The 13,658-nt window shown below is 41.6% G+C and overlaps 1 protein-coding gene and 1 long non-coding RNA gene across 4 annotated transcripts in view; one reads left to right on the forward strand and one right to left on the reverse strand.

Annotated features, from left to right (window-relative positions):
* Nucleotides 1-144: 144 nt before the first annotated feature.
* Nucleotides 145-8,285, forward strand: LOC108502423. 2 transcript variants are annotated; one of them, XR_001876486.1, is made up of 5 exons: nt 145-346; nt 1,045-1,307; nt 5,921-6,024; nt 7,441-7,548; nt 8,149-8,285. It is a non-coding gene; the product is annotated as an uncharacterized LOC108502423 (long non-coding RNA). The 2 variants fall into 2 exon arrangements; XR_001876487.1 differs by lacking the exons at nt 145-346; nt 1,045-1,307 and adding an exon at nt 1,769-2,271.
* LOC108502421 (unconventional myosin-X-like) overlaps nt 4,096-13,658 on the reverse strand; it is a 90,899-nt gene continuing 81,336 nt past the window's right edge. For both annotated transcript variants that reach the window (XM_017825350.1, XM_017825351.1), the window contains 7 exons: nt 12,501-12,798; nt 11,068-11,275; nt 10,185-10,321; nt 9,900-10,020; nt 7,955-8,404; nt 6,959-7,150; nt 4,096-6,369 (listed from right to left, as the gene is read on the reverse strand). In XM_017825350.1, the coding sequence (XP_017680839.1) occupies nt 6,256-6,369; nt 6,959-7,150; nt 7,955-8,404; nt 9,900-10,020; nt 10,185-10,321; nt 11,068-11,275; nt 12,501-12,798 (1,520 nt within the window). In that variant the 3' untranslated portion in view covers nt 4,096-6,255. The remainder of the gene's footprint in view (nt 6,370-6,958; nt 7,151-7,954; nt 8,405-9,899; nt 10,021-10,184; nt 10,322-11,067; nt 11,276-12,500; nt 12,799-13,658) is intronic.

The following is a 13,658-nucleotide window of genomic DNA, read 5'->3' on the forward strand; positions in this document are numbered from 1 at the left end:
TTAGGAAAAACAGGAGAGTAAAATTCAATTGTTACTCTAATGGACCTTTCCCATTTAGTTCTGGAGTTTTAAGATGGGAGTTGACAAAGCGCTAAAGAAGGTAATTTTCTGTTAATAGCAAATTAACTTCCAAATGGTGCATAACATAAGTGCCATTATTAAATGCTGTTATCTTGTTTTTATTCCTTTATGGCTAAGCCACAACAATGGTATTTTCACATTGAAAACTCCTGTGCACTCTGTCATAATATCTGTCAGTAACTTAAGATTTTTAACAGACCTGGGGGGTAGGAGAGGATACCAGATGACGTTTTTATTGTGATTACGCAGTAATGCAACACAGACTGTAAGTCCTTATGGATTGCTTTTTGCCAATGCAGCAGGGACTATAATTACAAACAGAACAACAGTAATTTTTTTGTTTTGCTACTTTTTAGCATAAATAGAATAATTTACTCCAAGGTGGCTTTTAAAAAAGTGGAATTTCAGCAATACAAAAGAATTATTTAAAAATGTGTTTTCTTCACTATGCTGGCCCCTTACATGTGCATTTTTTGTTAAAACCAGTGAGAACAGATCTTTTTCTGCACTCTCAGGATGCTCATATGGGTAGTAAGAGTATTGCTCCTGCTTTCTATAAAACTTTTCAGATGTTATGTGCTATAGTTTCCCCTTAAAGAGATTATATAGAGCAGATAAGTTTACAAAACCATGGTGCTATACTTCATAAAAGCTAACAAGCCTTTATGCATATTCAAATTAAACTTTAAAAATAATGAGTTGAGATGATTTTATAAATATGCATGATTGAATGTCATCCCCATTAGCAACCGAACTGCTTTCTCTTTCATTAAAATATCTTTATTTTCATAAACATGATCTGGGTATTTGAAGAGCACCTTGTGTTACATGAGAATGAATTATATGTGTGTGGCTAATAGAAGTCACATTTACCCAGGATCAGGAGCTGCTTTGAGGGCTGGGTTTCCTATGTTGTCTCCTGTGGCCACCATTCTTCTTTGTACCTGTTCTTTCTCCTACCAGCTCTGAAGCACCACCAAATGGAGAACACACCACCACAGACACAAGAGCCAATCGGGCAGCCTTAACACAAGTGCAAGCTGCCAGGAACGGAGACCAGAAAGCACCACTTCCTATACAGAGTAGCAGCCACAGGCCTGAAACACTTGGGATGAACACCACCAATAGCCCCACAACACTGCCACAGGGTGCAGAGAAAGGGCCAGAACAGCCACTCCGGGCAGCTGGAACATCCTCTTAACACCAGGACACCACAGCCTTGGCAGGTCTGTTTCGCTCCTCTGGGAGCTCCTCTCCCCTCTTTCAGCAGCCAGGGAGAAAGCAGCTCTCTTGACCCTTAACCAAGTGCTCAAGACACAACAATGAGGAGTTTGCTGTGGTCAGGAGACAACTCTCCCCTCTTTCAGCCCTGAGGGACTCCTTCCACACCTCCCCTCCTTCTTCAGCCAGGGCGCCTCCTGCCATGCAGATTAAGGGCATTTGTAAATGCTTAAAGGCCCTTTGTAACCCCCACCAGTCTTGCCTTGCAGGCCTTCCTTTGTATTGCTTTGCTCAAAGAGGGCAATTTACCAAGGGCCATCCCAGGGAGCTGGGAGGAGATTGCTCCTAGTGTAAATACCCCTGTGCCCATGGGCACACCCTGAGAGGGCACAAACATGGAGCAGCTGAGTTGCCCTCAGCCTCACACTGCAACAGGAAAAAGAAGCAAGGCAGGTAAGTTGCTCCTACTAATGTGTGTGCCTCAGTAGTGGACCAGCAAAAACTCTGCCTAGTGTGTAACCTGTTACTGAGCCAGTTGAGTTTATCCTGACAGGCTGTCTCTATTTCATTAGAAGTCAGTCAGGAGTTACAGGTGTTTGCTTTTACAGGAAAAACGTGTTTATATTGGTAATCCTGAGCCTGCACAGGAAGGCCTGAGGCACTGTCGTGCATGGGCCAGTGCCTGAGGGCTGCAAGGGGCCCCAGACCTGCCCCTGGATGCAACATGGGCAGGAGGTGGAGCTGGGCACACTACCAGCCAGCTGTGCTGTGGTCAGGCCAGGCTGCCTGAGCCAGAGCAGGGTAGTGAATCTGTCAAGAACCAAAAATCGCCCAACTTAATGCATGTGCCCTGGGTTGCATTCAGACCTAAACACCAGTGTAAAGTCCAGGTGCCCAGTGAGACTGAGTCCTTCCCAGTGGGTGTGAAGGCTGTCCAGCGGTGCTGAAGGGCAGGATAGGTGGATGGGGGTAAGTGACTTTCACTGGCAATCCAGTTACTGGCATTCATCTCAGTGTTGACAGTGGCACAGGGCCAAAGTGTATATCCAGTTGTGCATTAGGAATCTCTGGTATAAAAAGTGGCCAAGAGCCTAGCAAATTTGCATTCCACCGATTTAGGAGTTTATATTTTACAGTGGGGGCTGGAATTCATGTGTGAGGGATTTGCCTAAAGGCCCAAGGGGAGAATGAAATTTTGAGGCCAATGCAGAGAGTAATTATAGAACAAACAGCCTACACAGTGAAAGGCTGTGTGTTTTAGAACAAGGTATAAATAAACAGCTGAAGTTTACAGACAAACTGGTTTAATAACTAGACGAGCTTGTGATACAACTTACCAGAGGCTGTATCTTTGTGTATAAACCATTTTGTGTTTATGGCGTAGGTGCTGATTATAAATTGGCATGAAACTTGTTCATATAAAATAAACATTAGAACATTCACATTTGAATTAACTATTAAAGAAATACTGGGGTGGAGTCCCAAAGGGACTGCACATTACACTGACAAGGTGATCAAGCAGAATTAAAAAGGGAGTGACAGGGCTTTTAGTTGGCTGCCACCTTGGGTGGTTTTTCATGGCTGCCACTCATAAATGCATTCACGCATGTTGCTGTAGTCATGCTGGACCTGCAGTGGTGCATGTTTGCTATCATGATAGTGATGTATTAGATGAAACAAGTGCAGTTTGAAATTCAACAGCTGCACAGAAGGGAGACTGGCTAGCTTGTTCCTGCTTCAATCCATGGGGAACAGGACTGGCCTCTGAGTTTGCCACCAAGAAAAAATTTGGCTTCAGTTGGTGGCAGCCCAGGAAGCAGTGAATGAGAGGGACAGGCCATGCCAGACCCTGATGTGCTTTATCACAAGAGGGATATTCAGGAGAGACATGAGGGCTGTGCAGCTTGGGTTTGGTTTTGACACCCTCTGCACAACCAACCAGTAGCTGCCTGTGTGTGACATAAGGCTTCCTAAGCAGAAAGTAGGCAGAGGCAGTGTGGTTTTGGAAGCAGATAGACAGGAATGTAACAGCTGAAGGAAGAAAAGCAACTGCTGAAGTAAGCAGAGGCAGTTCCAGCCTCGAATAAGGACAGTCTATGCAAGGTGATAGAGAAAAAAGAATATTGGAACAGCTGGAAATCAAATTGCATAGACCAATCTGCAGAGTCCCAAGGCCCTCGGAGCATCTGGCCAAGGAATATAGAAGAGTATGATGATAGGGATTATGCATCACTGCTTGGTTTCCATAACTGTGCACGGATTGAGGGAACTTTTGTCTGCTAGTGGGATGGTCTGTCTGTATTGCTGCCCTCAGTTCTGATTTACCACTTCAGTGACACAAGCTCTTAGGTGAGCACCGTGGCTCGGTCATGCAATTGTGTGTGAAGTGCAGATGGCAGCTTATTTGAGTTAGAAGTGATTTTCTGTTATTAGTGACTTTGGAGGTGCTGAAGAGAAGGGATGGAGCTGATCCTGCAGATTGGGCCTTGGAAGATGATTCACCTCTTTTGCTGCTTTCACTACAATACCCATCTCTGAACCACTGGGACATCTCCCACTAACAAAAGTTATGATTCGTCCCCAGAGAGAATAGCAGAAACTAGAAACAAACCTTCCCCGTTGTAGCAGCAAACTATTTTCTGTAATTCACCCCAAAGGCAAAATTTGCTTCTGTGGTGAAGGGTTGTTGTATCCTCATGCCAGCGATGCTTACTTTTCACTTACAAGTTCTGAGTGTTAAGATCTCTGAGTAAACACCTTAATATGGGCACACAATGCCCATGAGTGAATACAGCCTGTGCAATCCAATAATTTATTAAACTTTCATCTCGTAAAGCCAGTTACAAATTAAAAAAGACAGAAGAAGGAATTCCGTAATAGAAATGAGCAAAGTTACAACAAATAGTAGTGGAGTTATGTTTCAAGTGGGTTCAAGCTGCCTGCAGCAACCCAAGAGCCAGAACATAGAGCTAGTGCAGAGTTAGAACAGGGATAATCAAGACTAGTCTGATACATAACAGATTGAGTCAGTGTACGGTTCGATACAACGGGTTGCTTCTCAGGCTGCCTCTGCATTCGTGTTTCTCACTTGTGACCTGCTCATCTTTTTATTCCTTGTGACAACAAGGGGGTGTTTATAGAATCCTTCAGTAAAGCTATTTAAGGCAAAACTCCAGCTGAAGTATGATGCACAGCAGTGGCTATCCTCTTAGGTTGATCATGTGGCAAGTGCACAGTGCACATGCTGCAGTGTAGTGGAAACAAGAGAAGAGTATGGGTTATGTACAGTGTTTCTTCTTGTACTGTCAATCTCAAAATTACAGTGTTCTGTAACACAGTGTTAGTGACATGGCACAATCTGATGATGAAATGGAATCTGCTCCGTACTGACTCCTGCTTTTCTATGAAATTTTTATTTCATAGCTAATACACCTTAGCTACTACTTCTTCAGAAATGGAGACAGACAATATTAAACGTGGGACAAGGCCCACATTACATACAGTTCTGCAGTTTCATTAAGAAACAGAATGGGCCTTTGCATTCTGGGATCCCTAGACTAGACAAGAGTCATAGAAAATGGCTCGCCACCAGCTTTCTTGTTTTCTAATTCAACTAATTTTTGATGTGACTGATACTGAATATTGTTTTAAACACTGAAGTCAAGTTTCTGAGGTCAAGAGACTGAAGATGACTGTCATCAAAATTCTGCTTCTTCAAATTACAGGAGCTATAAATACCTCAAAGAAGCAGTTGTTTTGGCAAAACAGCATTGTTTTCAAGTTCTGCTGAGGACAAGGGACCTAGAGGAGACTGGAAAGGGATTTGGGGATTCCATAATGCAAGCAGTTCCTGTTAAAAGCTGGAAGTGGATGACAGGTTTGGCATTTGCTTACAGTTGTATAGAGAAGTGAAAATTTTACCTATAACAATTTATCTAGGCATCTATTCACTCACTAGGAAACAGTTCACTTTAAAACTAAAGTTCAGGGACCCCAGTCATCCTAAAATCCCATCTAGAGAACAAAGGATCTTAACGCAGGCAGGCTGGTCAACATAAACCTCCAACCTCCATCTAATACCTGGAGTTTGTGAAGAGCAGCTCTTCTGGAAATGCTAATAAAACAATCTCTCTCTTACACTGTACAGGGGAAAGGCAGTAATTTTTTTTTAGGCAATAGGTGCTGCTTACAATGTGCCTGGAATGGCAGTGGTGCTAGTCCCAAAGATTTTCTCCTATGTTGGAGTATTTAGTAGTTTAACTGAAAGTGCCACTTTTTATAGTCATGTACCTGTGAACTTTTATTGGAAGGTAAAGAATCACCTTGGGTGGTTTTATTTGTTTCTTTGTTTAATGCTCTCTCATGTAGGGTTTGACCTCTCTGTTGGACCACTTGGCTTCAACTACACAAAGGCATTTTCATTCAAAACCAGATCAGATCATTAGTGTATCCTGAAGAAAAAAAAAAAACCAAACCACAGTGACTTATATTTTAGGTTTGCTTGCAAAATAAATAAAAACAAATATTCTTTTAGCAGACCATGCTATGATCACATGATCCCAGATGTCTGCATGTTCAAAATTCAGAAGGAAGCTTAAGTCTGTCTCCTGTCTTGCAGAAATGATTCTTGTGAATTTTTCTGCCAGCATGACAAGTAATGGTGAAAGCAGCAGAGAGGACACTGAAGGAGAACGAGGATGCTTCTGACTTTGCTTCTTTAAGGTACATTGTTCATCAAACAAGCAAGGGGAAAACAAGTTTTGGGTCATTAGTGTTTAACAACAGTTGTTACTGTTTAATGTCTTTGGGCAGAGGTGCAAATCCTATAGTACTGTAGATGTCACTTCAGGTTTCGAATACAGTAGTCAGCTGAATTCTTAGAAAACATCTTTGCTACACTTGTGCTGGCAAGTTGCAAATACTCATCACTAAACTACTGCCAGTTCATTCGCATCACCTAGTCCAGATGCTTGCGTGACTGTCCACACTGGTGGCTGATTTGACACTGCAGCGTTTCTTCACAATCATGTTGATGTATGCTTTCATGATCTTTATTATCTCGCCCACCTGGAGAGAGAATACAGTAACAGAGGATAAGCACATTAAAAACCTCAGTCCACTGAGTCATACAGGACATTTTGCTGAAAAAGACTCCCTTGTCCAAAGTCATGGCCCAGTAAATTTTGCATGCAATACTAAATGTGAACATGACAGTAGGAAAAGAAACGCTTGACAAGTTTGTGCTCTGTTGTAACAACACTTAAAAAGACTTTTAACTCAAAGAAAAGCAACTTCAGTGCTACAAAACTTTCTTTTTTTTTCTTTTTTTTCTTTTTTTTTAATTTGTGAATTACCCATTCATCTATTGGAAGGGAATGAAAAAACCAGGCACAATCATGAGCACCCAAAACTGGAACTTCTCAATGCACTGGAAGACCATTCAACCTCCTTCACTTTCTAACTAGCATTTTTTTTTTTTGTTTATCCCTGTATTCAACAAGAGGTACCATGCCCTTTAGGCTTAAGCTCCCTTCATCTCTTCCCTTGGCTTAGTCCACTAGTCAAGAGTTCTTGCAAAGAAACCTGTCTATTCCTTGGAGCTTAACTGAAGTGGCAATAAAACTGAACATACAGCAAGTCTTGTGCTTTCACATACCTGGGATGTTTCAAAGAACATTTCTCTCTCATCCACTGTAATTTTGAAGGTGTTAGGCTGTGGTGCTCCAAAGAAAACAATGTGCTCATACTGGAAAGTTTCTAGAGGTTTAGGATCCCCTCGTTTGTAGACAGACACATTCTCTGTGCTGACTCCAAGCCAGAGATCGTTGGGGAATCCACCCTCCTTGCACTGCAGAAAGAGAAACATGACCTTTTGCATAAATGCAGTGGAGAATCAAATAATTTTTGATTCAAGGAAAATCCCTCTGTCTTTAGTTCCTGTAGGACATTTCAACTCTTCACCCCAATACAAAAAATGTCTGCAGAAGGTATGTTGGAGTCACTTCTGCTGCAATGATTCAGAAATGACATGACTATGAGTAAAATACTACTTGAGTAGTAAATAATTATAATAGCTAACAGTTCTTATCAGATTTTAAAGTGATGTAGCAAGTCAATATTCCACTTCTTATTTTACAGATAATATAGTGAGTGCAGGCAGCTTCCCATGGTGATCCACCTAGGCAGCAACAAAACTGATAAAATTGGAACTGTGGATCCCTACTCCAGCAGACTGAGCACAGTGCTGTAAGTGTCCCAGTCTGAGCAGTTTCTGTAGTACTGCTGCAGAACAGGATTGCAGTTTTTGCTGGTAAGGACAACAGAGCTTGGGTTTACTTTTGCTTTCAGTAGCCACCACTTTTTTAACCCCTCCCTCCCCCAAATTCCCAAATTCCATTGTTAGTCCAATGAAGTGGGAATCCATTGTCTCCCTTCATTTACCATGATGTCCCAGCTTGCTTGCTCTGTGCTCTTTGCGTCACAACTCTTGGGTATGTGGTACTGCAGGCTTACACTGAGCTTACTAAGGCAAAATGCATCCAGTTACTGAAACTCCCTTCTGCTGCTGAGCAATGTGATAACACGGCTCTATCTGTTCTTCACGCTGATGCCTTTCCTTGCCTGTAGTTACATGAGTTTATACATTGCTCACCTCAACATCGAAGAGTGTTGACCCATAACCTGGCCACTCCTTTACGATGGACATGTATTTCACCATGGCCTGATGCTGAGAGAGTCCCTGCAGCTTGGTCCATTTCTGTGCTATGCTTGCACGAGCAGCTGAAAGCTCTTCCTTCACCCACATCTCCATCATCTGCTCCTCTTCTACCTTCTGCTTCTTTACAGACCCTGTCTTGAAGCTACGTTTCAATGTCCCTTCGAGGAAGCTGGTCCGTCTCCTCTCCAGAGTATGACTGGTAGTGCCACTGCTCTTCGTTGAGTGCAGTATTTTGGATTTCAGTCTGTTAACTGGGTAGATTCCATCAAGGGTCCAACTTATTTTGGAGTAATCTCCATGAAGATACTGAAGCCGCAGAGCTGCTAGGCGCTGCAGAGTGTCCTCTGGTGCTGGAAAATGACCATCTATGAGGCTTTCATGAGCCTAAAAACAAACAAAAAGTCCCTCAGACTCATCAGAAAGCAGAAGCACACTTTATTCACAGGTGGATCCACGTACAGATTCCTATGGCATCTGCCGATCCCAGCAGGAAAGACACAATTCAGGTGGTTACAGCAGACATTGCAATAAATAAGTCAAAGTCTGCAACTGGTCAATGTGGGGGGAACACCCCTTTCTGCAAACCTGGACAGGACAAAGATCTCTGAGGGACTCCTACTCTGCACAGGAAGTCCTACAATGAGGACCATTTATTTCTGGAACAGATGAGAGAGACTGAAATTGAGGCAATTTGGTTTTGTGCTGTACCAGCTCCTGCGTGGAGATATATTCAACACCAGAGTCAGATGTAATAAATTCAAGATTCTCAACCTCAGTTTCATTACACAAAAGCAGTTCACACCTCTTCCTCTTTCACTCAACATCTCCCCCAATCTTCTTGCTTCCCTTTGTCTGTTTTTCTGTAAAATCTATTTATGGGGGAGTTTGCCACATCCATTTAACGCCTGGATAACACCTACTCTCCTACTGTTACTTCTCCTTGCCAGTTGAAGCTGTGAAGACTGAAAGCCTTGTCAACAGGGAGTTTAGTACAACTGAGTTTCCACAGAGCACCATGATGTCTTGTTCCCAACCGTTCTCTAGACATTCTATAATTGACAATACTTGACAATACTTGACGTTCATTTCATCTGTGTGATGAATATGCCACCCATTTGACTATCAGTGAGTTTCAGTCTTCGTGACTCTGAATGCCTTTAATAACATCTTTAATAATTTTCACCAGCTATGATTTTCTGAAGTAAGGTCAGTGTTCATTAGAAGTCATACAGATGGGTCAAATCACACAGCTGGGTGGTGCAGTCAGTTTAGTTTTACATCCCTAACTGGCTCTTTCATACCAGTGTGATCTCTGATCTAAGCATCATCATTTTGCTACGGAATACAGTGACTTAAAAAACAAGACTACTTGTCAGATAAACATTGTCAACTACATTCTTTTTTCCTTTGTCTGTAGTACTCTTCTAGAGCCTCTCTGTAATCAAAAGAAATTGCCCAAAAGATAGGTTTCATAGTTAATTCTGGTAACACCCCAAAGATGTGCTGTTTTTATAAGCTGATCTGCAGACTTTCCAGTTTTCTTTACATTTATGTTCTGCGACCAGCTACTTTAAATGATTCATCTTGAATCATTGTCCAAATTATGTCTTTTAAAAGTAAAGTTTAAAAACATTTTATTATCATTGGTCTTACATTTTTTTTAAGCCTTTGCTAATTTTCTTGCTTTTATTCTAATACTCCTCTTACCTAGAAAACTTCACAGTGTACCTTCTTGGTAGATTCCAGGTAAAAATCCAAAACTCTAATTCTTCTGTTCCAACCAGCATTCCCTCTTCTAATGAAAGGTAAGCCAATTTTCTGTATACTCATGTGCTTCTGCCACCCTGGAAACCAGGTAACTCTACTGACGTGAGCTTACCTGCTCAAACATGAAGGCAAATTCCACCCCATCTTTGGGAACATTCTCAATATCCAAGAAGCAATAAAGCTTAAAATACAGTTGCCACTGTCCCTCCTCTTCTTCTTCAGAGCCAGCAAGTCTGTAAGATATGAAAGAGAATGAGAAGGGAAAAAACCAGTAAGGAAAAGAACCACAGTACTGGGATGTCCACAGTGCAACTCACAATTTGAAGGTAACCCTGGATTCTGAAATCCAGTGTTACATCCAACTAGGAATTAAAGGTTTTATGAAACATTCTTTTACCTCTCAAACTTGGCCAAGATATCAGCCACAATCACCCGACTCTCCACAGCACGGTCAACCTGCTGATTATGTTCAAAGAGCGCAAACATATTCCGGCTGTCCTCCATTGCTAAACCTCGGATCAACTTTTCAACCACCTGCAAAATCAGAGAGACACAGATCACACAACAGGTATTACACACACTTTCACACTGAAAAATCAGTGCCTCTTCAGGACACTCATCATTTCATACACTTCCATCACATTTCTCCCTTAGTTACCTTGTTTTCAGAATAATGAATACTAACCCTAAAAGATGACTCCCTGTATTTACATTTGATCATCCTTGCTTTTCTTCTCTGAACCTTTTCAATTTCCCCTTTTTAAAGATCTATCCTTTTTAAGATGGGGAAATTAGAGCTCTGCACAAGATACAGGCACATAACGGATTCAGATGGCATGACATTCTCAGTTCCTCTAATAACAATTCCACTTTTTCCTCTGTTGAGCACTAATGTTTTCACAGACATGACTACTGCAACTTGGAATCTTGCGTCTGACCTGCTAGTGATTAAGTTACTGCTAGAATATCCCTTTCAGAAGGATTCCATTACGAACTGGAATTTCTACTTGTCCAGAAAACTGTGTTTAGCAAGTCTTCAGAATTAGTACCTTTCCAATGGATAGAACACCAGAAGTGTTTAGATTTTGCAACACAACTGTCAGGTGATATTCTACAACGTGGGCACTGGCCTTGTAGAATAAGCTGAAACTTCCCTACAGATACAGCAAAAAAGTTATAATTTAAAAAAAAACAACAAAAAAAACCAAACAAAAAATGAAATTAGGAGATGAAGGGGTAAATGGTGTCTCTTCATCTGGTTAATGCTACTAATGCATTACCTCCCCAGCGCTGGTGTGGGAGTTGATGGTTATTTTACAGGAGCCGCCGCCATGGCAGTACACTGTTGTGGTCATTTCTTCACGTGTGAGAAGAGCCTGTATTTCCTCCTGGGAGGGCACAAACTCCCTTGTCTTTGTTCTCTTCAAGGAGTCACTTATGAATTGTGCATACCTGTCTATTTCTGAGTCTGGAAAGAGGTCTTTTACCCTAATTGTAAAAAGAAGTAAAAAAACTCCATTACACATTGAACCACACATTACCATGAAACTTGTCTGGTAGAGATATTGATGTCAAGTGCAACCACAAGAAATACAAGCTTATTTCCTAAACCATGCAACCTGCTTTTACTAGTCATTTGAAAGTGACTTCAGTGACATTGCTCAGCAACATGTGAAATAAGCAGTTCAAATTATCAGGAGTTTAGTACCAGCTGAAGACAGTACAATCGACTATCTCAATTTACAAAACTGAGAATAAAAACTATGAAATCAAATGTAAACTTTTTTCATTTATTTTTAATGGTTTTTTCATTTACTGGCTGTGTTTGAGCACTTTTACAGTATATTTGAGAACTAAGAAGATAGAACATAGATGCTTGTACACAGTTCTCTTCCCTCCAAGGGCAGCACTTCTAAGTATAAAAATATCTGCAACTGCAGTGGTAAAACTATGAAATGCCTACACCGAGTATTCTTCAGCACCTCTGAGACTCAGGCCCTGGGTGTAGCTATTTAGTGTACTGACACAAAATTCACCTCACTCTTTTCTAGCTTGTCAATAATTAAACAGATTTTATTGATCTTTCTCATCATTCTCATCATTAAGTATAGAGAGAGGCTACAAGGCTGCAGCTCAGCCCCAACGCAGACTGCTTTGGAAAGCTGCATTAGATGCTGAAGATGAATTGGGAAGAAATGGAAATTACTTAGTTCATGAAAATGGGAGGCTGAAGCAGACTAAAATTAAAAATTGTAAGCATTATGTGCTTACTTAAGCAAACAAATATTGAAAAATTATAGTTTGGATTTACAGTACATCTCCCGTTCCATAGTACACATTTTGCTTGTGCCAGCTGCAGGGTAGTACACATTTCAATCAATATGAAGGTTTGGCCCTCACCTTTCCAGGAGGTTGATAATGTTTATATGTACCTTAGTAAGCAGTAGGTCATCAGCTGTAAATCCACTGTAACACAGTCTCATGGTATTCTCTTTGGGTAACTTACATGCCACATCCTTTTGACACAGTAGATGGATGGCAAGGGGGGAGTTTGAACACACAGAACAACTAGTACCAAGAATTGTGTGCAAAAGTAGGAGGCTGGAACACCACAGGAAGATGTTTCCACAGGAGGAGGGCAGGATAGGTAACTACAAGGGGCAGTGTAAAGCAGAGTAAAAGGAAACAGGCTGCAAACAGAAGGGACATTTACCTTCGAAGGTGGAATTTGAGGTAGCGCAGGATCCCTCTGCTGGGCAGGAAAGTGCAGCTCATACAGCACATCAGCTGCCAGTGGTGCAGGTTCCCAGTACTGTTGGGATGTGGCATGTGGTTAGTTTGCTTGATGAGCTGACAGTACACTTCATCACGAAGAGGCTTTAAATCATGGCAGGTCTGCAGGATGCCTTGGATAATGGGTATGGGGTCAGACACCGTCTCGATTTCCTGAAGGGAGTTGAAGATCTTCACTGCTTCATCCTGTAAGCTGCTGTAACCCTTCTCCTGTTGCACTGGGAAACAATCACAAGTGACAAGAGGTGAACATCTCCCTCATTTTCTAATGGCCCAGCAACACTACAAGCAATTGTACTACTCTGTACAGCAACCTGAACTCATATCCTGAACTTAAATTTATCCTCAAAATTCATTAATACTTCCCCTATAAATGTTCAAATGCAGTTTTAAGTAGTGTTTGTCAGCATCTCACTTTGCACCACTGCAAATTCACGTCTGGATATACTGTGCAGAAAAGCAGAGTGATGCTTTTAAGGGAAACAAGCACTGAAATCTAGTTCAGGCTTCAGTGTCTGCAACTGAGGTGCCTAAATGCAGCCACCGAAGCCTGGCTTGTATACTTTCAAAACTCCGTGCTGTGCCTGTATTAGCTTTGACCCCTGAGCCAACAAAGAACTTTCACAAATTGTGAAATTGCACAGATGCAGCTTTTACCTATTGTTTACATTTAAAATTCTTAGACCAAAACTGCTTACATTTTTTTGAGCACCTGAATGTCTGCTCTGAATTGCTCAGACATATGTGATACCATCCTGCTGCAGGCTTGTGTTCTGCTTTGCACATCTCTGGGGCTTTAGGTCCTTCTGAATCTCCTGTACAGCCACTGCTTTCCCAGTGCCCATGCATGAATTGTGCTATTCCAATACACAGCCCTGTACAGTAATTTATACAGAGTAAGTGCTTGCTCTGTAATTTTTCTGTATTTCAAAATTTATTTTTTCTGGGCTTTTAATCTGCCACATAATTGGATCCTTATATCACGACAGATAGCAAGCAGCTAATACTCTTTCACTTTCTCCATAACAGTCTTCTGTCCCTAAAATCTTCTTTCTGGGCTGAACAACCCCACCTTATT

Source organism: Lepidothrix coronata, unplaced genomic scaffold, assembly GCF_001604755.1.
Source record: "Lepidothrix coronata isolate B3197 unplaced genomic scaffold, Lepidothrix_coronata-1.0 Scaffold118, whole genome shotgun sequence".
Classification (NCBI taxonomy): domain Eukaryota; kingdom Metazoa; phylum Chordata; class Aves; order Passeriformes; family Pipridae; genus Lepidothrix; species Lepidothrix coronata.